The 26,794-nt window shown below is 39.1% G+C and overlaps 2 protein-coding genes and 1 pseudogene across 6 annotated transcripts in view; 1 reads left to right on the top strand and 2 right to left on the bottom strand.

Annotated features, from left to right (window-relative positions):
* ttc7a (tetratricopeptide repeat domain 7A) overlaps window positions 1–17,219 on the bottom strand; it is a 67,944-nt gene extending 50,725 nt beyond the window's left edge. Inside the window, exons 1-4 of one of the 2 annotated variants that reach the window (XM_090216664.1) lie at window positions 16,859–17,219; window positions 15,212–15,410; window positions 13,672–13,835; window positions 13,209–13,377 (exon numbers count right to left, since the gene is read on the bottom strand). In XM_090216664.1, coding sequence (XP_090072790.1) covers window positions 13,209–13,377; window positions 13,672–13,835; window positions 15,212–15,344 — 466 coding nt within the window. In that variant the 5' untranslated portion in view covers window positions 15,345–15,410; window positions 16,859–17,219. The remainder of the gene's footprint in view (window positions 1–13,208; window positions 13,378–13,671; window positions 13,836–15,211; window positions 15,411–16,858) is intronic. The other variant, XM_090216665.1, reaches the window with a different exon arrangement.
* LOC110502332 (multiple coagulation factor deficiency protein 2 homolog) lies at window positions 17,184–24,776 on the top strand. 4 transcript variants are annotated; one of them, XM_021580275.3, is made up of 4 exons: window positions 17,260–17,367; window positions 17,727–17,939; window positions 21,927–22,086; window positions 22,202–24,776. In XM_021580275.3, exons 2-4 carry the CDS (start codon window positions 17,773–17,775, stop codon window positions 22,331–22,333), a joined length of 459 nt encoding a protein of 152 aa, XP_021435950.1. In that variant the 5' UTR covers window positions 17,260–17,367; window positions 17,727–17,772; the 3' UTR covers window positions 22,334–24,776. The 4 variants fall into 4 exon arrangements, with proteins under 4 accessions (XP_021435952.1, XP_021435950.1, XP_021435951.1 ...); XM_021580276.3 differs by having other exon boundaries at window positions 17,287–17,367; window positions 17,731–17,939; XM_090216672.1 differs by having other exon boundaries at window positions 17,307–17,367; window positions 17,704–17,939.
* Window positions 24,777–25,379: 603 nt separating this feature from the next.
* On the bottom strand, window positions 25,380–26,557 carry LOC149972477 (paired mesoderm homeobox protein 2-like; annotated as a pseudogene).
* Window positions 26,558–26,794: the final 237 nt, after the last annotated feature.

Genomic DNA, 26,794 nt, shown 5'->3' with positions numbered 1-26,794 from the left:
AAACATACCTGGAGTGTATGGAGAGAATTATATATATTCATATAAACATACCTGGGGTATGGAGACACTGATCTTTACTCTCATAAATATATACCTCCGGTATGGAGATACTGATCTACATTCATATAAACATACCTGGGGTATGGAGACACTGATCTAAATTCATATAAGCATACCTGGGGTATGGAGACACTGATCTATATTCATATAAACATACCTGGGGTATGGAGATACTGATCGATATTCATATAAACATACCTGGGGTATGGAGATACTGATCAATATTCATATAAACATACCTGGGGTGTGGAGATACTGATCTATATTCATATAAACATACCTGGGTTATGGAGACACTGATCTAAATTCATTTAAACATACCTGGGGTATGGAGATACTGATCGATATTCATATAAACATACCTGGGGTATGGAGATACTGATCTACATTCATATAAACATACCTGGGGTATGGAGACACTGATCGACATCCATATAAACATACCTGGGGTATGGAGACACTGATCTTTACTCAAATAAATATATACCTGTGGTATGGAGATACTGATCTATATTCATATAAACATACCTGGGGTATGGAGAAACTGATCTAAATTCATATAAACATACCTGGGGTATACTATGGAGACACGGACAAATATTTGTATGAACATACCTTGGGTATGGAGATACTGATCAATATTCATATAAACATACCTGGGGAATGGAGAAACTGATCTATATTCATATAAACATACCTGGGGTATGGAGATACTGATCTACATTCATATAAACATACCTGGGGTATGGAGACACTGATCTAAATTCATATAAGCATACCTGGGGTATGGAGACACTGATCTATATTCATATAAACATACCTGGGGTATGGAGATACTGATCGATATTCATATAAACATACCTGGGGTATGGAGATACTGATAAATATTCATATAAACATACCTGGGGTGTGGAGATACTGATCTTTAATCACATAAATATATACCTGTGGTATGGAGATACTGATCTATATTCATATAAACATACCTGGGGTATGGAGAAACTGATCTAAATTCATATAAACATACCTGGGGTATACTATGGAGACACGGACAAATATTTGTATGAACATACCTTGGGTATGGAGATACTGATCAATATTCATATAAACATACCTGGGGAATGGAGAAACTGATCTATATTCATATAAACATACCTGGGGTATGGAGATACTGATCTACATTCATATAAACATACATGGGGTAAGGAGACACTGATGTATATTCATATAAACATACCTGGGCTGTATGGAGAGACTGATATATATTCATATAAAAATACCTGGGGTGTATGGAGATACTGATCAATATTCATATGAACATAACTGGGGTATAGAGATACTGATCAATATTCATATAAACATCCCTGGGATATGGAGATACTGACCAATATTCATATAAACATACCTGGGGTATGGAGACACTGATCAATATTCATATGAACATAACTGGGGTATAGAGATACTGATCAATATTCATATAAACATCCCTGGGGTATAGAGATACTGATCAATATTCATATAAACATCCCTGGGGTATGGAGATACTGACCAATATTCATATAAACATACCTGGGGAATGGAGACACTGATCTATATTCATATAAACATACCTCCGGTATGGAGATACTGATCAATATTCATATAAACATACCTGGGGTATGGAGATACTGATCTACATTCATATAAACGTACCTGGGGTATGGAGATACTGATCAATATTCATAAAAACATACCTGGGGTATGGAGATACTGATCTACATTCATATAAACATACCTGGAGTGTATGGGGAGACTGATATATATTCATATAAACATACCTGGGGTATGGAGACAGTGATCTAAATTCATATAAACATGAATGGGGTGTATGGAGAGACTGATCTATATTCATATAAACATACCTGTGGTATGGAGATACTGATCTACATTCATATAAACATACCTGGGGTATGGAGACACTGATCAAAATCTATATAAACATACCTGGGGTATGGAGATACTGATCAATATTCATATAAACATAACTGGGGTATGGAGATACTGATCTACATTCATATAAACATACCTGGGGTGTATGGAGATACTGATCTACATTCATATAAACATACCTGGGGTATGGAGACACTGATCAAAATCTATATAAACATACCTGGGGTATGGAGATACTGATCTATATTCATATAAACATACCTGGGGTGTATGGAGATACTGATCAATATTCATATAAACATACCTGGGGTATGGAGACACTGATCAAAATCTATATAAACATACCTGGGGTATGGAGATACTGATCAATATTCATATAAACATAACTGGGGTATGGAGATACTGATCAATATTCATATAAACATAACTGGGGTATGGAGACACTGATCAATATTCATATGAACATAACTGGGGTATAGAGATACTGATCAATATTCATATAAACATCCCTGGGGTATGGAGATACTGACCAATATTCATATAAACATACCTGGGGAATGGCGACATTGATCTATATTCATATAAACATAACTGGGGTATGGAGATACTGATCAATATTCATATAAACATACCTGGGGTATGGAGATACTGATCTACATTCATATAAACATACCTGGGGTATGGAGATACTGATCAATATTCATAAAAACATACCTGGGGTATGGAGATACTGATCTACATTCATATAAACATACCTGGGGTGTATGGAGAGACTGATCTACATTCATATAAACATACCTGGGGTATGGAGATACTGATCTACATTCATATAAACATACCTGGAGTGTATGGAGAGAATTATATATATTCATATAAACATACCTGGGGTATGGAGACACTGATCTTTACTCTCATAAATATATACCTCCGGTATGGAGATACTGATCTACATTCATATAAACATACCTGGGGTATGGAGACACTGATCTACATTCATATAAACATACCTGGGGTATGGAGACACTGATCTAAATTCATATAAGCATACCTGGGGTATGGAGACACTGATCTATATTCATATAAACATACCTGGGGTATGGAGATACTGATCGATATTCATATAAACATACCTGGGGTATGGAGATACTGATCAATATTCATATAAACATACCTGGGGTGTGGAGATACTGATCTATATTCATATAAACATACCTGGGTTATGGAGACACTGATCTAAATTCATTTAAACATACCTGGGGTATGGAGATACTGATCGATATTCATATAAACATACCTGGGGTATGGAGATACTGATCTATATTCATATAAACATACCTGGGGTATGGAGACACTGATCAAAATCTATAAAAACATACCTGGGGTATGGAGATACTGATCAATATTCATATAAACATACCTGGGGTATGGAGACACTGATCTAAATTCATATAAACATACCTGGGGTATGGAGATACTGATCGATATTCATATAAACATACCTGGGGTATGGAGATACTGATCTACATTCATATAAACATACCTGGAGTGTATGGAGAGAATTATATATATTCATATAAACATACCTGGGGTATGGAGACACTGATCTTTACTCTCATAAATATATACCTCCGGTATGGAGATACTGATCTACATTCATATAAACATACCTGGGGTATGGAGACACTGATCTAAATTCATATAAGCATACCTGGGGTATGGAGACACTGATCTATATTCATATAAACATACCTGGGGTATGGAGATACTGATCGATATTCATATAAACATACCTGGGGTATGGAGATACTGATCAATATTCATATAAACATACCTGGGGTGTGGAGATACTGATCTATATTCATATAAACATACCTGGGTTATGGAGACACTGATCTAAATTCATTTAAACATACCTGGGGTATGGAGATACTGATCGATATTCATATAAACATACCTGGGGTATGGAGATACTGATCTACATTCATATAAACATACCTGGGGTATGGAGACACTGATCGACATCCATATAAACATACCTGGGGTATGGAGACACTGATCTTTACTCAAATAAATATATACCTGTGGTATGGAGATACTGATCTATATTCATATAAACATACCTGGGGTATGGAGAAACTGATCTAAATTCATATAAACATACCTGGGGTATACTATGGAGACACGGACAAATATTTGTATGAACATACCTTGGGTATGGAGATACTGATCAATATTCATATAAACATACCTGGGGAATGGAGAAACTGATCTATATTCATATAAACATACCTGGGGTATGGAGATACTGATCTACATTCATATAAACATACATGGGGTAAGGAGACACTGATCTATATTCATATAAACATACCTGGGCTGTATGGAGAGACTGATATATATTCATATAAAAATACCTGGGGTGTATGGAGATACTGACCAATATTCATATGAACATAACTGGGGTATAGAGATACTGATCAATATTCATATAAACATCCCTGGGATATGGAGATACTGACCAATATTCATATAAACATACCTGGGGTATGGAGACACTGATCAATATTCATATGAACATAACTGGGGTATAGAGATACTGATCAATATTCATATAAACATCCCTGGGGTATAGAGATACTGATCAATATTCATATAAACATCCCTGGGGTATGGAGATACTGACCAATATTCATATAAACATACCTGGGGAATGGAGACACTGATCTAAATTCATTTAAACATACCTGGGGTATGGAGATACTGATCGATATTCATATAAACATACCTGGGGTATGGAGATACTGATCTATATTCATATAAACATACCTGGGGTATGGAGACACTGATCAAAATCTATAAAAACATACCTGGGGTATGGAGATACTGATCAATATTCATATAAACATACCTGGGGTATGGAGACACTGATCTAAATTCATATAAACATACCTGGGGTATGGAGATACTGATCGATATTCATATAAACATACCTGGGGTATGGAGATACTGATCTACATTCATATAAACATACCTGGAGTGTATGGAGAGAATTATATATATTCATATAAACATACCTGGGGTATGGAGACACTGATCTTTACTCTCATAAATATATACCTCCGGTATGGAGATACTGATCTACATTCATATAAACATACCTGGGGTATGGAGACACTGATCTAAATTCATATAAGCATACCTGGGGTATGGAGACACTGATCTATATTCATATAAACATACCTGGGGTATGGAGATACTGATCGATATTCATATAAACATACCTGGGGTATGGAGATACTGATCAATATTCATATAAACATACCTGGGGTGTGGAGATACTGATCTATATTCATATAAACATACCTGGGTTATGGAGACACTGATCTAAATTCATTTAAACATACCTGGGGTATGGAGATACTGATCGATATTCATATAAACATACCTGGGGTATGGAGATACTGATCTACATTCATATAAACATACCTGGGGTATGGAGACACTGATCGACATCCATATAAACATACCTGGGGTATGGAGATACTGATCAATATTCATATAAACATAACTGGGGTATGGAGATACTGATCTACATTCATATAAACATACCTGGGGTGTATGGAGATACTGATCTACATTCATATAAACATACCTGGGGTATGGAGACACTGATCAAAATCTATATAAACATACCTGGGGTATGGAGATACTGATCTATATTCATATAAACATACCTGGGGTGTATGGAGATACTGATCAATATTCATATAAACATACCTGGGGTATGGAGACACTGATCAAAATCTATATAAACATACCTGGGGTATGGAGATACTGATCAATATTCATATAAACATAACTGGGGTATGGAGATACTGATCAATATTCATATAAACATAACTGGGGTATGGAGACACTGATCAATATTCATATGAACATAACTGGGGTATAGAGATACTGATGAATATTCATATAAACATCCCTGGGGTATGGAGATACTGACCAATATTCATATAAACATACCTGGGGAATGGCGACATTGATCTATATTCATATAAACATAACTGGGGTATGGAGATACTGATCAATATTCATATAAACATACCTGGGGTATGGAGATACTGATCTACATTCATATAAACATACCTGGGGTATGGAGATACTGATCAATATTCATAAAAACATACCTGGGGTATGGAGATACTGATCTACATTCATATAAACATACCTGGGGTGTATGGAGAGACTGATCTACATTCATATAAACATACCTGGGGTATGGAGATACTGATCTACATTCATATAAACATACCTGGAGTGTATGGAGAGAATTATATATATTCATATAAACATACCTGGGGTATGGAGACACTGATCTTTACTCTCATAAATATATACCTCCGGTATGGAGATACTGATCTACATTCATATAAACATACCTGGGGTATGGAGACACTGATCTACATTCATATAAACATACCTGGGGTATGGAGACACTGATCTAAATTCATATAAGCATACCTGGGGTATGGAGACACTGATCTATATTCATATAAACATACCTGGGGTATGGAGATACTGATCGATATTCATATAAACATACCTGGGGTATGGAGATACTGATCAATATTCATATAAACATACCTGGGGTGTGGAGATACTGATCTATATTCATATAAACATACCTGGGTTATGGAGACACTGATCTAAATTCATTTAAACATACCTGGGGTATGGAGATACTGATCGATATTCATATAAACATACCTGGGGTATGGAGATACTGATCTATATTCATATAAACATACCTGGGGTATGGAGACACTGATCAAAATCTATAAAAACATACCTGGGGTATGGAGATACTGATCAATATTCATATAAACATACCTGGGGTATGGAGACACTGATCTAAATTCATATAAACATACCTGGGGTATGGAGATACTGATCGATATTCATATAAACATACCTGGGGTATGGAGATACTGATCTACATTCATATAAACATACCTGGAGTGTATGGAGAGAATTATATATATTCATATAAACATACCTGGGGTATGGAGACACTGATCTTTACTCTCATAAATATATACCTCCGGTATGGAGATACTGATCTACATTCATATAAACATACCTGGGGTATGGAGACACTGATCTAAATTCATATAAGCATACCTGGGGTATGGAGACACTGATCTATATTCATATAAACATACCTGGGGTATGGAGATACTGATCGATATTCATATAAACATACCTGGGGTATGGAGATACTGATCAATATTCATATAAACATACCTGGGGTGTGGAGATACTGATCTATATTCATATAAACATACCTGGGTTATGGAGACACTGATCTAAATTCATTTAAACATACCTGGGGTATGGAGATACTGATCGATATTCATATAAACATACCTGGGGTATGGAGATACTGATCTACATTCATATAAACATACCTGGGGTATGGAGACACTGATCGACATCCATATAAACATACCTGGGGTATGGAGACACTGATCTTTACTCAAATAAATATATACCTGTGGTATGGAGATACTGATCTATATTCATATAAACATACCTGGGGTATGGAGAAACTGATCTAAATTCATATAAACATACCTGGGGTATACTATGGAGACACGGACAAATATTTGTATGAACATACCTTGGGTATGGAGATACTGATCAATATTCATATAAACATACCTGGGGAATGGAGAAACTGATCTATATTCATATAAACATACCTGGGGTATGGAGATACTGATCTACATTCATATAAACATACATGGGGTAAGGAGACACTGATCTATATTCATATAAACATACCTGGGCTGTATGGAGAGACTGATATATATTCATATAAAAATACCTGGGGTGTATGGAGATACTGACCAATATTCATATGAACATAACTGGGGTATAGAGATACTGATCAATATTCATATAAACATCCCTGGGATATGGAGATACTGACCAATATTCATATAAACATACCTGGGGTATGGAGACACTGATCAATATTCATATGAACATAACTGGGGTATAGAGATACTGATCAATATTCATATAAACATCCCTGGGGTATAGAGATACTGATCAATATTCATATAAACATCCCTGGGGTATGGAGATACTGACCAATATTCATATAAACATACCTGGGGAATGGAGACACTGATCTAAATTCATTTAAACATACCTGGGGTATGGAGATACTGATCGATATTCATATAAACATACCTGGGGTATGGAGATACTGATCTATATTCATATAAACATACCTGGGGTATGGAGACACTGATCAAAATCTATAAAAACATACCTGGGGTATGGAGATACTGATCAATATTCATATAAACATACCTGGGGTATGGAGACACTGATCTAAATTCATATAAACATACCTGGGGTATGGAGATACTGATCGATATTCATATAAACATACCTGGGGTATGGAGATACTGATCTACATTCATATAAACATACCTGGAGTGTATGGAGAGAATTATATATATTCATATAAACATACCTGGGGTATGGAGACACTGATCTTTACTCTCATAAATATATACCTCCGGTATGGAGATACTGATCTACATTCATATAAACATACCTGGGGTATGGAGACACTGATCTAAATTCATATAAGCATACCTGGGGTATGGAGACACTGATCTATATTCATATAAACATACCTGGGGTATGGAGATACTGATCGATATTCATATAAACATACCTGGGGTATGGAGATACTGATCAATATTCATATAAACATACCTGGGGTGTGGAGATACTGATCTATATTCATATAAACATACCTGGGTTATGGAGACACTGATCTAAATTCATTTAAACATACCTGGGGTATGGAGATACTGATCGATATTCATATAAACATACCTGGGGTATGGAGATACTGATCTACATTCATATAAACATACCTGGGGTATGGAGACACTGATCGACATCCATATAAACATACCTGGGGTATGGAGACACTGATCTTTACTCAAATAAATATATACCTGTGGTATGGAGATACTGATCTATATTCATATAAACATACCTGGGGTATGGAGAAACTGATCTAAATTCATATAAACATACCTGGGGTATACTATGGAGACACGGACAAATATTTGTATGAACATACCTTGGGTATGGAGATACTGATCAATATTCATATAAACATACCTGGGGAATGGAGAAACTGATCTATATTCATATAAACATACCTGGGGTATGGAGATACTGATCTACATTCATATAAACATACATGGGGTAAGGAGACACTGATCTATATTCATATAAACATACCTGGGCTGTATGGAGAGACTGATATATATTCATATAAAAATACCTGGGGTGTATGGAGATACTGACCAATATTCATATGAACATAACTGGGGTATAGAGATACTGATCAATATTCATATAAACATCCCTGGGATATGGAGATACTGACCAATATTCATATAAACATACCTGGGGTATGGAGACACTGATCAATATTCATATGAACATAACTGGGGTATAGAGATACTGATCAATATTCATATAAACATCCCTGGGGTATAGAGATACTGATCAATATTCATATAAACATCCCTGGGGTATGGAGATACTGACCAATATTCATATAAACATACCTGGGGAATGGAGACACTGATCTATATTCATATAAACATACCTCCGGTATGGAGATACTGATCAATATTCATATAAACATACCTGGGGTATGGAGATACTGATCTACATTCATATAAACGTACCTGGGGTATGGAGATACTGATCAATATTCATAAAAACATACCTGGGGTATGGAGATACTGATCTACATTCATATAAACATACCTGGGGTGTATGGAGAGACTGATCTACATTCATATAAACATACCTGGGGTATGGAGATACTGATCTACATTCATATAAACATACCTGGGGTATGGAGATACTGATCAATATTCATATAAACATACCTGGGGTGTGGAGATACTGATCTATATTCATATAAACATACCTGGGTTATGGAGACACTGATCTAAATTCATTTAAACATACCTGGGGTATGGAGATACTGATCGATATTCATATAAACATACCTGGGGTATGAAGATACTGATCAATATTCATATAAACATACCTGGGGTGTGGAGATACTGATCTATATTCATATAAACATACCTGGGTTATGGAGACACTGATCTAAATTCATTTAAACATACCTGGGGTATGGAGATACTGATCGATATTCATATAAACATACCTGGGGTATGGAGATACTGATCTATATTCATATAAACATACCTGGGGTATGGAGACACTGATCAAAATCTATAAAAACATACCTGGGGTATGGAGATACTGATCAATATTCATATAAACATACCTGGGGTATGGAGACACTGATCTAAATTCATATAAACATACCTGGGGTATGGAGATACTGATCGATATTCATATAAACATACCTGGGGTATGGAGATACTGATCTACATTCATATAAACATACCTGGAGTGTATGGAGAGAATTATATATATTCATATAAACATACCTGGGGTATGGAGACACTGATCTTTACTCTCATAAATATATACCTCCGGTATGGAGATACTGATCTACATTCATATAAACATACCTGGGGTATGGAGACACTGATCTAAATTCATATAAGCATACCTGGGGTATGGAGACACTGATCTATATTCATATAAACATACCTGGGGTATGGAGATACTGATCGATATTCATATAAACATACCTGGGGTATGGAGATACTGATCAATATTCATATAAACATACCTGGGGTGTGGAGATACTGATCTATATTCATATAAACATACCTGGGTTATGGAGACACTGATCTAAATTCATTTAAACATACCTGGGGTATGGAGATACTGATCGATATTCATATAAACATACCTGGGGTATGGAGATACTGATCTACATTCATATAAACATACCTGGGGTATGGAGATACTGATCAATATTCATATAAACATACCTGGGGTATGGAGATACTGATACAAACTCATATAAACATACCTGGGGTATGGAGACACTGATCAATATTCATATAAACATACCTGGGGTGTATGGAGATACTGATCAATATTCATATGAACATAACTGGGGTATAGAGATACTGATCAATATTCATATAAACATACCTGGGGTATGGAGACACTGATCTACATTCATATAAACATACCTGGGGTGTATGGAGAGACTGATCGATATTCATATAAACATAACTGGGGTATGGAGATACTGATCTATATTCATATAAACATACCTGGGGTGTATGGAGAGACTGATCGATATTCATATAAACATAACTGGGGTATGGAGACACTGATCAATATTCATATAAACATACCTGGCGTATGGAGACACTGATCTATATTCATATAAACATACCTGGGGTATGGAGACACTGATCAATATTCATATGAACATAACTGGGGTATATAGACACTGATCTACATTCATATAAACATACCTGGGGTGTATGGAGATACTGATCTACATTCATATAAACATACCTGGGGTGTATGGAGATACTGATCTATATTCATATAAACATACCTGTGGAGATACTGATCAATATTCATATGAACATACCTGGGGTATGGAGACACTGATCAATATTCATATAAACATACCTGGGGTATGGAGAGACTGATCGATATTCATATAAACATAACTGGGGTATGGAGACACTGATCAATATTCATATAAACATACCTGGCGTATGGAGACACTGATCTATATTCATATAAACATACCTGGGGTATGGAGACACTGATCAATATTCATATGAACATAACTGGGGTATATAGACACTGATCTACATTCATATAAACATACCTGGGGTGTATGGAGATACTGATCTACATTCATATAAACATACCTGCGGTGTATGGAGATACTGATCTATATTCATATAAACATACCTGGGGTGTGGAGATACTGATCAATATTCATATGAACATACCTGGGGTATGGAGACACTGATCTTTACTCTCATAAATATATACCTCCGGTATGGAGATACTGATCTACATTCATATAAACATACCTGGGGTATAGAGACACTGATCTAAATTCATATAAGCATACCTGGGGTATGGAGACACTGATCAATATTCATATGAACATACCTTGGGTGTGGAGACACTGATCTATATTCATATAAACATACCTGGGGTATGGAGACACTGATCTACATTCATATAAACATACCTGGGGTGTATGGAGATACTGATCTATATTCATATAAACATACCTGGGGTATGGAGACACTGATCTACATTCATATAAACATACCTGGGGTGTATGGAGATACTGATCTATATTCATATAAACATACCTGGGGTATGGAGACACTGATCTACATTCATATAAACATACCTGGGGTGTATGGAGATACTGATCTATATTCATATAAACATACCTGGGGTATGGAGACACTGATCTACATTCATATAAACATACCTGGGGTGTATGGAGACACTGATCTACATTCATATAAACATACCTGGGGTGAATGGAGATACTGATCTCTCCAACCAAGCAGACGTTTCCCAGTCGCATTTCATTCTAATGATTGTATTCATACAGCCTAGAATGGGCCACTTCTAAACCCATACAAGGTTATAGTCATCACAGGCCTATAATAACTCCTTCCATGGGAGATTAGGAACTAGATCATTAGGTACATTTATGCACAGTGCAGTTCAACTTGAGTGTTTTTCAGGGAAACGTGCCAGTCTACAGGCTTTGGTTTTCTCTTTGTCTAGTTCATCGGAGAGGAAGTAATGCCAGTATGCAAATCATATCTGAGTTCCATGTAATCATAACACTGTACAGATGGAGACTAAAACCAGAGCATACCTGATAGAAATCATCATTTGTAGCTCTGGGCTCGTATTCAAATAGCGTCTCAGAGTTCGAGTGTTGATCTAGGATCAGTTTCGATGTTTGCATTATAATGAATAGATGCTTGATGAAAACGGGCCCTGGTCATTTGTTTACTTTGTGCATTGAATGTCCATTTAGCATAGGTCATAATCAAGTAAAATTCTCAGGTCTCAGAATGTTTAGTCTGTCTACTAAACAAATACCAGACAGATCAAACATCATGTGTTTTCCATATTCCATATCACCCAGTATCTGCCTATGAAAGGATTGGTACCTTTGATGACAAAGGCCTCTGCGAGCAGACGCAGGTGGTAGAGGGGCTGCTCATCCCCCGTCAGCTCGTCTATACCCACCCTTGCACACATGCCCTGTGCGTCATGGTAACAGCCCTGGACATAGTGTATTTTGGCCATCAGGAGAAGAGCCTCGTTCAGGTGCCTGGGCTGTGTGGGGACAGACAGACAGACACAGAGAGACACGACACAAGGGCTGTGAGTTTTTGACACAACAATGACAAACAGGTAAGTAAACCAAGGGAAGGCAGCCTGAACCATCATTTTATTGTTAAGACTGTTACTAGAGACTAAGTGAAGAGCGATAGAGAAAACAGGTACATGTGAAAATAATAGATTCATTGGAAACTTGGTGAGATAAGTTAACGAGATAGAAAGCTGAGTACAATCGGAGGAAGTGAGGTGTAGAAAGAGGTGACACAAAGGGGAGATGCTCAGACTGACCACCAGCCGTCCCCTGCTCAGGATGGAGTTGAGGTAGCCCTTGGACCGGGACAGTTTGGGCTGGTTGATGTCCGTCAAAGGAGTGGCGTTGCGTAAAAGACTCAGGTTGTCCTGTAGACACTCCTCCAGAAGGGCCTCGGCCAATAACAGCGTCCCGTAGTCATCTGGAGAAGAGCAGAGGGGATTGGGACAGAATTCAGAGTAGTGGAAGGTTAAGTGGACTGAGTGTAGAAGTTGGAAGTTCAAGGTCAGGGGTGAGCAACTTTGGAAGCCAAAATAAACCCAGTCCATCATAGCATCATTTCCCAAAAGCCCCAGAGAGAAGCGAGAAAAAACACCAGTGGTGTTTAAAACTATAGTCACTGGATGGCAATAAAAGTCACTTGTAAACACATTCTGGATTAAGGCTTCCTGTTTGGTCCAGGTCTCACTTCTCTCACTCCTCTCCCGTCTCTGGTGGTGTGTTCTGACGCCAAGTCTGTGACTGGTGTTTATGTTCTGGCATCTCTGACATACTGTAGCCAGTCGTGTTTATGAGACTGTCCCAGTCAAGGTTAATCACTGAAAGGGAGGATCGGGGCTGCAGAAATGTATAATGTGACATGCAGTATGGTGTCTAAACACATAAAACAAATCATTCGGCTCTATAAAACATTAACGACAGTATAACAGCAATGTGTTACAAATCAGTTTCACTGGGAGCGTTAATGTGGTGCATAACTTCTATGAATTATTCAGGAGAGGAACAAATCCTCTACATAGCATCTGGATAAAGTGACATTATATTCAACACACTGTTGTAATCTCCAAACTTCCTGGTCAGAGACTGATTATGATGTCACCATTGTCTTGAATTGCAACAACTAGCGACAGTTTCAAGACAGAGGGAAAACTGTCACTGTCAAGGCAGACAGCAGGCCAGCTTGGGATGACTTGAATTCTACACACTTTAGTCTAGAATAACACATTAAGAGTTCTGTACACTTGCAAGCATGTTGAAAACAGTTTCAGGTGGGCAGTGGGCACTCCATTCAGCCAATAATATATTTGGTTATTGACACAATAACAGTGGCAAGCAGCAAGGTCATGAGCCATGTCACCTTACCCCATGTTTATTTTAACCAGGTGAGGTAATTAGCTACATTAGCCTACCTACTGAGTGTTTGAGTGGTGTGTTTGAATATATAGGCTCACATACATTGAAAATAATAAAAAGGTCAAAGAGTTACAGTGATAGTGACAACCAGTTAATACATGTTCATTACAACATGTTCTGTGTTTTGAACATTGTCCATTGAGAAGTGTATGGTATTGATGTAGACAACGAACAGCTTCAGATACGCCCAAACTGCAGTAAAGTTGTTCATGGTTTGCAGAGTAGGGGAATGACATTGAGCTTACTTGCAGAGTACCAAGTCCAACACATGCGGAACTATTGCCATCCCTGCCCGGACATGTGACAAAAACTTACTGAGAATTTTTTTTAAAAAACTATACAAAAATCCAACAGGTAGTCAGTCAGTCAGTCACCAGCACTCACCGTCTTCGTGAAATCGTGCGGCCACTAGTTGCTCTACGATAGGGGGTATCTTGTCCCACTGGCACTCTGCTCTGTAGCGGTCGATCTCCGCTTCCAGACGGTATTGCGAGAAGGAGACCCTGCTGGTTGCCATGCCCGCTCTAGATCCCGATCTGTCTCGGTGACCGTACTCCCCTGATACCCGGGGAGTAACTGCGGACTGATAAACAGAACACGAAAAAAGTGTCATGTAATCTATGAGCATGTGCTGCTGCCCTACCTTCCCTTATACACATTATTGGTGGACATGTCAAAATAATATTTGACCACAATGTATTCTTAAATAGCACACACAAAGAAAATTAGTTTTAAACAAACTCAAGATACTATTATACAGGTGATTCAGTTTTAGGATGGGATAGGAAGATGTGTGTATACCCATTGTGTGATTTTTTTACATTTTTACTTTCGTAGACTCAGATTTGTTTATATTTCATAATAACTATCTATTCAATGAATTAGCTTATTATATAGCAAGTCGATATATATAACTTATTGGAGTCGACTCTACCCTTATATGCTTGTATTTATTTTGCATACAATAGGCCAACACAGCGCAAAGATTTTAGGAAACAATAATGTTTGTCGAAGTATTATTATTTTTTTCTTATTTTCTTTAGCCTATTTACGCTACAAACCATTTGCTATCATATATGCCACTGTAAAGCGTTTGTATTGAAGTGCATTTTGTCCTTGATAACCCGTCCTAGATTTTCCTTCAAAAGCTTTCCCTAACTAGATCAATTAGCCTACTGGGATTAACGCTAATAGCCTACCAGAGTTCAGAGTGTTTAGATAAAACAGTAACATTCAAACTTTGGATCTGAGACACACTTGTGGCAAATTATTATTCATGATTTTTACCGCAGTATATGTTAAATCCCTCAATAAATCCCAAGTAGGCTACTGTATTTAAAATGTCAGTTATCAACTATTTTAATTGACCGACTTCAGGATTTGGGAGTGTAGGTAGCTAAATTTACATCGGCCATATGGTCTGCTCAGACAATTCAGCACTGCACGGTAACGCGTGACTGACGGAATACGCCTCGATCACACCAACTATTTTTTTTTGCGTTTTGGTACCAGAGGTACATTCATTTTCAATGGAACGCTACGTTTGCTTTGAAGCATTGCGTTGCAGAGCCAGTTGCAGTGCGTTCTGAGTGGTACATACATTGGATTTATCGAATATATGCATCAAATTGTATCCGTAGACGGCTTGACAGAAATCATAGCAGAAGGTAAATTTTTGTTGCACACATATCCAGATGATGCTGCGTGCCATTTTTGTGCCAATGACACTGTAGGTGTGATCGAGGCGTACACCTGTTGCAAATCCATTGGCAAGAATGTAACACTTTACATGTTATACAAACTGATTACAAAAATGTATACATTTAATTGGCACATGTCTTATTTGTGAGTAAGGGGCGGGACGAACACATTCAGCAGTCCAATGGTGGTCGTACAGTAAAGTTCATTGAATGTTACAACATACAATATTTGTGAATTTATAAAAATATTACAAAAAAATATGTATACACTATATGGGAATGATTATTTTATCGACCATTTGTCAAGAATAGAATACATTATTTCATATACCTTGACCTGGTGGCAGAACACATTTTAGCAACCATAGTTTCACAGGACGGCTGCTAAATCGTCTTTCACAAAAGCATTACAAAACGACAGTTCGAGGCACTTGACTAGCTAACACAGCAAACTAGTGCTTAGGTCAAGTGCATTACCTACGAATACAAGCTATCACAGGACAGTTTTCTACATCTAATCCAACCTCAAATCTTCGGAAAATAAATTTGGCGGCTTCATTTTCCCTATGAAAGGTTGACATTTGCTTGTCAGATGTGTTTACTTCTCAAATTCAACGAAACAACCACATTCATGTTCGTGTTTTGGACACTGACAGGTGTCTGGTTGGACTATTGCACGCCTTCAAATCTCTGACGCAAAATGCCGATATCCAATCAGAATTTAGCTGTCGTGTCCGTGGGTTGAAAGGTGACTACGGCTCACAGCAATGCCCAAAAAGGGTGAAGATAGTTAAAATACAAATAGCTAAAGTGAACGGTTCCACGTCTGTTTTTCAGCTGGTGAGTATGCATTTTGATCATTTATATCGCGGAAGATCCAGTTCATTATGGAGGGCTTGTTATCACCGTATTGATTATCTTGCTAAACTAACGGAAGGTCTTGAAAACCTAATAGATTTGTCTAAAGGTGCACTATGCTAGTATAATTAACGGTAGCCAGCAATGTGTCTGTGTCTACAACATCACTAGTTAGTTTGCATCCCGAACTGTACATATAATAGCATATCACTGAAAACAATTAGGCCTATCGCCTGCAAATAATGCAATTCCATTTAATTAATCTTCTCATTCTTCTGCTATCTATGTGTTTCCAAAAATGTTCATATGGGTTCATAGATGGAGCTCTCTTTCTCTCTCAGCTAGCTGCTCTTTCTGGCTGTCTGTGTAGTTACTGTACAGCCCAGAATGGTGTTAAGAGTAAGTGGCAGGAGGAGCGTTGTGTGGGGCTGGCTACTCCTGGTCTCCTGCTTTCTGCTGTCTGTCTGTTCACATGAGCAGGCAGCCCAAGAACACCCACCGGAGATTCACCATCCAAACATGCACCTGGACAAGAACATGGTCCATGACAGAGAGTGAGTACTGGATCGTGTTCATTAGGGTACACTGATCCAAAATGCTTTGCAACAGAACAAAAGCAAACATTTCTTATTGGACAGATAGTACCTTCCTTTTTCTCTCTGTTTCGGAGCATTTTCTTCCATTCTGTGTCTAAAGAACAGGCCACATAATTGTGAATGGGTAGAAAAATGTGCAATACTATTGCCTGCCAAAAGAACATTAGGAGCCAAATTCTGTTTACAAAACAGTAGGAACACCTGCTCTTTCCATTCTATGATTGCTCACGTATCAATGTCACTTGTTAAATCCACTTCAATCAGTGTAGATGAAGGGGAGGAGACCGGTTAACACTAAACAGTTTACATTGTGTGTCAAGAATGGTCCACCACCCAAAGGACATCCAGCGGCAAGTAGCCTGGTGGGTAGGAGCGTTGGGCCAGTAACCAGAAGGTTGCTGGATCGAATCCCCGAGCTGACGAGGTAAAAAACTTTCTTTCTGCCCTTAAGCAAGGCAGTTAACTGGGCACAAACAATGTCGAATAAGGCAGCCCCCTGCACCTCTTTGACTCAGAGGGGTTGGGTTAAGTGTGGAAGATGCATTCAGTTGTACAACCCTTTCCCAACTTGACACAACTAAGCATCCAGTGTCCCTGTGGAACACTTTTGACACTTTATACTCATGCCCTGACCAATTGTGGCTATTCTGAGAGCAAAAGGGTGTGCAACTCTATATTAGGAAGGTGTTCATAATGTTTTGTGTGTATATATATATATATATATAGTGCCTTGCGAAAGTATTCGGCCCCCTTGAACTTTGCGACCTTTTGCCACATTTCAGGCTTCAAACATAAAGATATAAAACTGTATTTTTTGTGAAGAATCAACAACAAGTGGGACACAATCATGAAGTGGAACGACATTTATTGGATATTTCAAACTTTTTTTAACAAATCAAAAACTGAAAAATTGGGCGTGCAAAATTATTCAGCCCCTTTACTTTCAGTGCAGCAAACTCTCTCCAGAAGTTCAGTGAGGATCTCTGAATGATCCAATGTTGACCTAAAGGACTAATGATGATAAATACAATCCACCTGTGTGTAATCAAGTCTCCGTATAAATGCACCTGCACTGTGATAGTCTCAGAGGTCCGTTAAAAGCGCAGAGAGCATCATGAAGAACAAGGACCACACCAGGCAGGTCCGAGATACTGTTGTGAAGAAGTTTAAAGCCGGATTTGGATACAAAAAGATTTCCCAAGCTTTAAACATCCCAAGGAGCACTGTGCAAGCGATAATATTGAAATGGAAGGAGTATCAGACCACTGCAAATCTACCAAGACCTGGCCGTCCCTCTAAACTTTCAGCTCATACAAGGAGAAGACTGATCAGAGATGCAGCCAAGAGGCCCATGATCACTCTGGATGAACTGCAGAGATCTACAGCTGAGGTGGGAGACTCTGTCCATAGGACAACAATCAGTCGTATATTGCACAAATCTGGCCTTTATGGAAGAGTGGCAAGAAGAAAGCCATTTCTTAAAGATATCCATAAAAGTGTCATTTAAAGTTTGCCACAAGCCACCTGGGAGACACACCAAACATGTGGAAGAAGGTGCTCTGGTCAGATGAAACCAAAATTGAACTTTTTGGCAACAATGCAAAACGTTATGTTTGGCGTAACACAGCTGAACACACCATCCCCACTGTCAAACATGGTGGTGGCAGCATCATGGTTTGGGCCTGCTTTTCTTCAGCAGGGACAGGGAAGATGGTTCAAATTGATGGGAAGATGGATGTAGCCAAATACAGGACCATTCTGGAAGAAAACCTGATGGAGTCTGCAAAAGACCTGAGACTGGGACGGAGATTTGTCTTCCAACAAGACAATGATCCAAAACATAAAGCAAAATCTACAATGGAATGGTTCAAAAATAAACATATCCAGGTGTTAGAATGGCCAAGTCAAAGTCCAGATGTGAATCCAATCGAGAATCTGTGGAAAGAACTGAAAACTGCTGTTCACAAATGCTCTCCATCCAACCTCACTGAGATCGAGCTGTTTTGCAAGGAGGAATGGGAAAAAATGTCAGTCTCTCGATGTGCAAAACTGATAGAGACATACCCCAAGCGACTTACAGCTGTAATCGCAGCAAAAGGTGGCGCTACAAAGTATTAACTTAAGGGGGCTGAATAATTTTGCACGCCCAATTTTTCAGTTTTTGATTTGTTAAAGTTTGAAATATCCAATAAATGTCGTTCCACTTCATGATTGTGTCCCACTTGTTGTTGATTCTTCACAAAAAATACAGTTTTATATCTTTATGTTTGAAGCCTGAAATGTGGCAAAAGGTCGCAAAGTTCAAGGGGGCCGAATACTTTCGCAAGGCACTGTGTATATATATATATATATATGTGTGTGTATATACATATATATATATATATACACACTGAACAAAAATATAACCCCACCGCCACAATGGTGCACTCTGTTCACAATGTTGACATTATCAAACCGTTCGCCCACACAACGCCATTACACGTCGTCTGCGGTTGTGAGGCCGGTTGGAATTACTGCCAAAATCTCAAACAGCTTATGCTAGAGAAATTAACATTCTGGCAAAAGCTCGAGTGGACATTCCTGCAGTCACGAAGCCAATTACATGCCCCTTCAAAACATGAGACATTTGTGGCATTGTGTTGTGTGACAAAACTGCACATTTTTAGAGTGGCTTTTTATTGTCCCCAGCACAAGTTGCATCTGTGTAATGATCATGCCATTTAATCAGCTTCCACTGGTCAGGTGGATGGATTATCTTGGCAAAGAAGAAATACTCACTAACAGGGATGTAAACAAATTTGTGCACAACATTTTTGAGAAATATGTTTTTTGTGTGCGTATGGAACATTTCTGGGATCTTTTATTTCAGCTCATGAAACATGGGACCAACACTTTACAAGTTGCGTTTATTATATATATATATATATAATACGTTCCTGACAGGCGTATAACATCGAGCACACAGCCATGAAATCTCAGTTGACAAACATTGGCAGTAGAATGGCCTGTACTGAAGAGCTCCGTGACTTTCAACATGACACCTTCATAGGATGCCACCTTTCCAACAAGTTTGTCAAATTTCTGCCCTGCTAGAGCTGCCCCTGTAGGTATGTAAGTGCTGTTCTGAAGTAAAAATGTCTAGGAGCAACAGCGGCGAAGTGGTAGGCCACACAAGCTCACAGAACGGGATCACCGAGTGCTGAAGCGCGTAGCACATAAAATTCATCTGTCCTCGGTTGCAAAACTCGACCAAGTTCCAAACTGCCTCTGGAAGCAACGTCCGCACAATAACTGTTCATTGGAAGCTTCATGAAATGGGTTTCCATGGCCGAGCAGCTGCACACAAGCTTAAGATCACAATGCCAAGCATACAATGACATTCTAGACGATTCTGTGCTTCCAACTTTGTGGCAACAGTTTGGTGTTTCCTGTTTCAGCATGACAATGTCCCTGTGCACCAAGCGAGGTCCATACAGAAACGGTTTGTCGAGATCAGTGTGGAAGAACTTGACTGGCCCTGACCTCAACCTCATCGAACACTTTTGGGATGAAGTGGAACGCCGGCTGCGAGCCAGGCCTAATCGCCCAACATCCAGTGCCCGACTTCACTGATGCTCTTGTGGCTGAATGGAAGCAAATCTCCGCAGCAAGGTTCCAACATCTAGTGGAAAGCCTTTCTAGAAAAGTGGAGGCTGTTACAGCAGCAAAGGGTGGACCAACTTCATATTAATGCCCATGATTTTGGAATGCGATGTTTGACGAGCAGGTGTCCACATACTTGGTGTATATTGTCCAAACATCTCACTACGGCACCAAAACCCTGAGCTCAAACAGCCTCTCAGCCTAAGTCTCCCAGATGCTTGAATTAAAGCTTTACCTTGCCTGACAGTATATGCTTGGTTAATGCACTGACCAGTGTCTCTTCTATGCCCTGTCTGTGTATAGACACATCATGGAGCATCTGGAAGGTGTGATTGACAAGCCTGAGTCAGATATGTTGCCACAGGAGCTGCAGTTGCACTACTTTAAGATGCATGACTATGATGGCAACAACTTACTGGATGGGCTGGAGTTGGCCACAGCCATCACTCATGTACACAAAGAGGTATGTGTAATTGCAAATGATATCAACAGCCAATGATGCCACATACTGTAATGCATTTTATTCACCTATGTACACACACTCATGTACAGTATATGCGTTTTCCACCTTTCTGCAGGAAAGAGGAGAGGAAAGCCAGCCTATGAAAGAGGAAGACCTCATAAGCCTTATAGATGACGTTCTAAGGGACGATGACAAAAACAACGATGGGTACATAGACTACGCCGAGTTTGCCAAGTCCCTGGAGTAGAGGAGAGACGCTGCCTAACTGCTGAGACCTCTCTCAGTGCACTGCACATAACCACGCCACTTTCCATCTCAAAGCAAAATCTCTTGTTTATTTACCTGAGCCAGTGTACATGTCTCACGCTCTCTGTGGTGCTAATCACTATCCTTTATCCATCCAGACAGCATACCAGGGGTGGACAAACTTTTTGGCTCGAGGTCCACATCGGGAGTTTGAAATTCAATGGAGGGCTGCACAGATTTTTTTGGGGACTGATTTTCGGGCTAGCAAAAGGGCAGTAATTTAGAAATTATAATGGCCCTATATATTTTCATCTCATTTTAACCCAAAATACCCCCCCTTGAAATCACCCCTGAGATAGATACAACTGAACTCGGAAGTTTACATACACCTTAGCCAAATACATTTAAACTCAGTTTTTCACAATTCCTGACATTTAATCCTAGTAGAAATTATCTGTTTTAGGTCAGTTATGATCACCACTTTATTTTAAGAATATGAAATGTCAGAATAATATTAGAGTGATTTATTTCAGCTTTTATTTCTTTCATCACATACCCAGTGGGTCAGAAGTTTACATACACTCAATTAGTATTTGGTAGCATTGCCTTTTAATTGTTTAACTTGGGTCAAACGTGTCAGGTAGCCTTCCACAAGCTTCTCACAATAAGTTGGGTGAATTTTGGCCCATTCCTCCTGACAGAGCTGGTGTAACTGAGTCAGGTTTGTAGGACCCCTTGCTCGCACACGCCTTTTCAGTTATGCCCAACAAATTTTGTATGGGATTGAGGTCGGGGCTTTGTGATGGCCACTCCAATACCTTGACTTTGTTGTCCTTAAGCCATTTTGCCACAACTTTGGAAGTATGCTTTGGGTCATTGTCCATTTGGAAGACCCGTTTGCGACCAAGCTTTAACTTCCTGACTGATGTCTTGAGATGTTGCTTCGATATATCCACATTATTTTCCGTCCTCATGATGCCATCTATTTTGTGAAGAGCACCAGTCCTTCCTGCAGCAAAGCACCCCCACAACATGATGCTGCCACCCCCGTGCTTCACGGTTGGTATGGTGTTCTTTGGCTTGCAAGCCTCCCCCTTTTTCCTCCAAACAAAAGGATGGTTATTATGGCCAAACAGTTCTATTTTTGTTTCATCAGACCAGAGGACATTTCTCCAAAAAGTACAATCTTTGTTTCCATGTGCTGTTGCAAACTGTAGTCTGGCTTTTCTATGGCGGTTTTGGAGCAGTGGCTTCTTCCTTGCTGAGCGGCCTTTCAGGTTTTGTCGATATAGGACTCGTTTTACTGTGGATATAAATACTTTTGTACTTGTTTCCTCCAGCATCTTCACAAGGTCCTTTGCTGCTGTTCTGGGATTGATTTGCACTTTTCGCACCAAAGTACTTTCATCTCTATGAGACAGAACGCTTCTCCTTCCTGAGATGTATGACGGCTGCGTGGTCCCATGGTGTTTATACTTGCATACTATTGTTTGTACAGTTGAACGTGGTACCTTCAGGCATTTGGAAATTACTCCCAAGGATGAACCAGACTTGTGGAGGTCTACAATTTTGTTTTTGAGGTCTTACCACAGAATAAATATGAGAGTGTGGGAATGGCAAAGCAGGTTTGGAGGATTTGTCTGATCACAGAAACACGCTATGAACAGTGTTGCGTACAGTTGGAACAAAACGGAAGACAGTGTTTTGAAACAGAGGAAGTAATACCCCGGCTAGTCCTATAAGTATGCTCATTCTTGTTTTCAAAACACTTTCTCCCATTTGTTTGTACATCATCGCGACCCAAGTAACATAAAAGCCTGGTCAAACACAGGCAATAACAAATTAGTACTTTTTCTGCTGATCACTACATGCATCCATAACGTGGTCTGTTACCCACCTACCTGAATGCTCGACTCCGCTTGCAGAATCTGAATGTAATACCGGAGCTGTGTCGTGCTGCGCATTGTGATTTCTTTGTCACTGGATTCAGTTGACTTGCAGCACTGTGAGATCTCTGGGTGATGCCATTACTCAAGGGACAACTTAATTTGACAGATGTGCTATGAGTAGAATGCATGGTTGTGTTGCTGTAAATGTTAGCTGCCTATTGAAGTGACAATGTTATGCGTAGGTACACCTCACTTGATTTTTTTGTTTGTTTTCCCCCTCATGAGATGCATTGCTTTCAAACAGCTACAGATAAGGTTACCATGTCTTGTGTTATAAGGCCCAGATCTATATTGAACCCATGTATAACATTTCTAATACTAAAAAAGTATTTGTTACAAAAGAGTTATATTTTCGTCATTCGGTGTTGGTTGTTCAGTGAACTCAGTTTTATTTGACTAGAAATGTGTAATTGAACGCTATAAAATGTTAAAAGATTAGACAGATGCAACGGTGTTGTCTGTGTAATATACTTTTAATAAACAAATATGAAAGTATTCTCTGATTTAGTTATGTTGAGTATGTTTCAGTGGCATTCACACTGGCCTTTTGGAGCATGTTAGTGCAGTTCACTCTGAGGTAAAGGTTATGTTTGAATGGGATCTTAAGCACTTGTAAATTTGTAACATATTGTACTAATTTGAATTTGACAACATATCAAACAAATTGCAGAAAAACAAATAATTTAACATCATACGAAATGGATGACATTGTGCACAATTTCCGGGGACCAGTTTTGAATCATGAGCGCTACTTTCAAAACCACTGGCTGAAATTATACAAAAACTTTTCTAGCATCCCTTTTAACATAAACAAACAAATCACTCCCAATACACACTTTATTTACTGTGAGAATACCAAATAGAGTGTTAGGAGAAAGAGCATATATTTCAGGCAATCTATGCTGCTATTTAGATGACCTACAAATGTCTCTGTTAGGCAACCTTGAACTTTCAACCTGCTAGTTACAGAACATGTGACGTGCCATGGAAGGTATTCAAGGGGTGAAAGAGTGAAGTCATTCTCACTATTCTCTACATTCAACAAATATGTATTGTGCAATGAATAACTGTTAATTCTTCTAAAACCACAGCCTATCTACCTCCGGATGTAGAAGTTGCCCTTTTGTTAGTTCCAGTGAGAGGCAGGATCTAGAGCAGTCATGGAGAACACAGGCGTGGCCAGGTTGCTGGGTGGGGCTCCAATGTTCCGTAGCGGGCTGTACCACTCCTCAAGCTGGCCTGTGTGGTGGGAGTGGGAGTAACCACCTGGGGGCAGCATAGACGGGGACCGGGGGATATGGTGAGCCAGGGAGTGAGGGTAGTACTGGCAGGTTTATCCCTGTGGACTGAACACACATGCAGCCCAACAGTGCACCGTGCCCTGGCATCATGCCCATTGGCAAGACCTTTTGAGACCCACGCTCCTGCCTGCGGTATTTGACACGCCGATTTTGGAACCATACCTGTCAGATACAATAAGAAATAAGACTTAAGTAGGTTGAATTTGAGATTTGACAATTTTATAGGAGAATTGATAATAAGTTAAGTATGTCAGTCTTTTGTAAATTAAAACCTTTTGTAAATTAAAACTGTTTGAGTTAGTAATTGCAAGCATTATCACCCCCCCCCCCCCCCCCCCACAGGATAAATATTGCTTTCAAATGTCTTTTTACTGTTGTTTTATTTCTTTACTTACCTACACACACACAAACCTTTTTTTCGCACCATTGGTTAGAGCCTGTAAGTAAGCATTTCACTGTAAACCTGTTGTATTCGGCTCACGTGACAAATAAACTTTGATTTGATTTAATACAATCCGTGTGGACTGATAAATAGGCTTAGGCCCAATGACCTGTATGAGTGCTTCACTGAGTTTGGTGAGCCGCGCTAGTTCCTCACGGCAGTAGATGTCGGGGTAGTGGTTCTGTCCAAACACCATCCAGCTGGTCCAGCTGCTTGTGACTGAAGGTGGTGCAATAGCGCCTGCGCGGTGGGGATGGGTAGGCTCTCCCACGCCTGCTGAGGCCTAGGGCCATACTGTCAAATGGGCCTTTTCTGACTGGGCTGCCCACATCTGTGGTCGGGATGAGGATAGGTTGAATGCGTGAGGACTTTGAATGGATGCTGCAATGGCAATCCGTCTGACTTGAATTAAACTGTAAGTTCTGGCTGAGCTTCTTTATTATACTCTCTAGTTCAGGTTTCATGACGTAGGCTGGCCAGGCCTATAGGCCTACTTGTGTTTCACGTTCACCATATAGGAAGTCGGTAACATTTGTAAGGACACATATCACTGAGGACTGTGCTTCAAAAAAAGAGGGATTACATGACCTTATCTTTCCCATCAACCTCGGGCAACCTAATAGCCACAAGGCTTTGCTGACCAAATCCAATCTCGTGAGAAAGAGATACCAGAGATGTGGGGATTTGACCAAGATTAAGTTAACAAAAGATAACAGGGACTAATTTGGTTGTCGAATTGGTTGACATAGTTGACTGGCTGTTCACGTTAC

The sequence above is a fragment of the Oncorhynchus mykiss genome, chromosome 23, assembly GCF_057628025.1.
Source record: "Oncorhynchus mykiss isolate SJ-2025 chromosome 23, ASM5762802v1, whole genome shotgun sequence".
NCBI lineage: Eukaryota > Metazoa > Chordata > Actinopteri > Salmoniformes > Salmonidae > Oncorhynchus > Oncorhynchus mykiss.
Note: the sequence above shows the minus strand (reverse complement) of the source record. Positions and strands in the feature narration are given on the sequence as shown.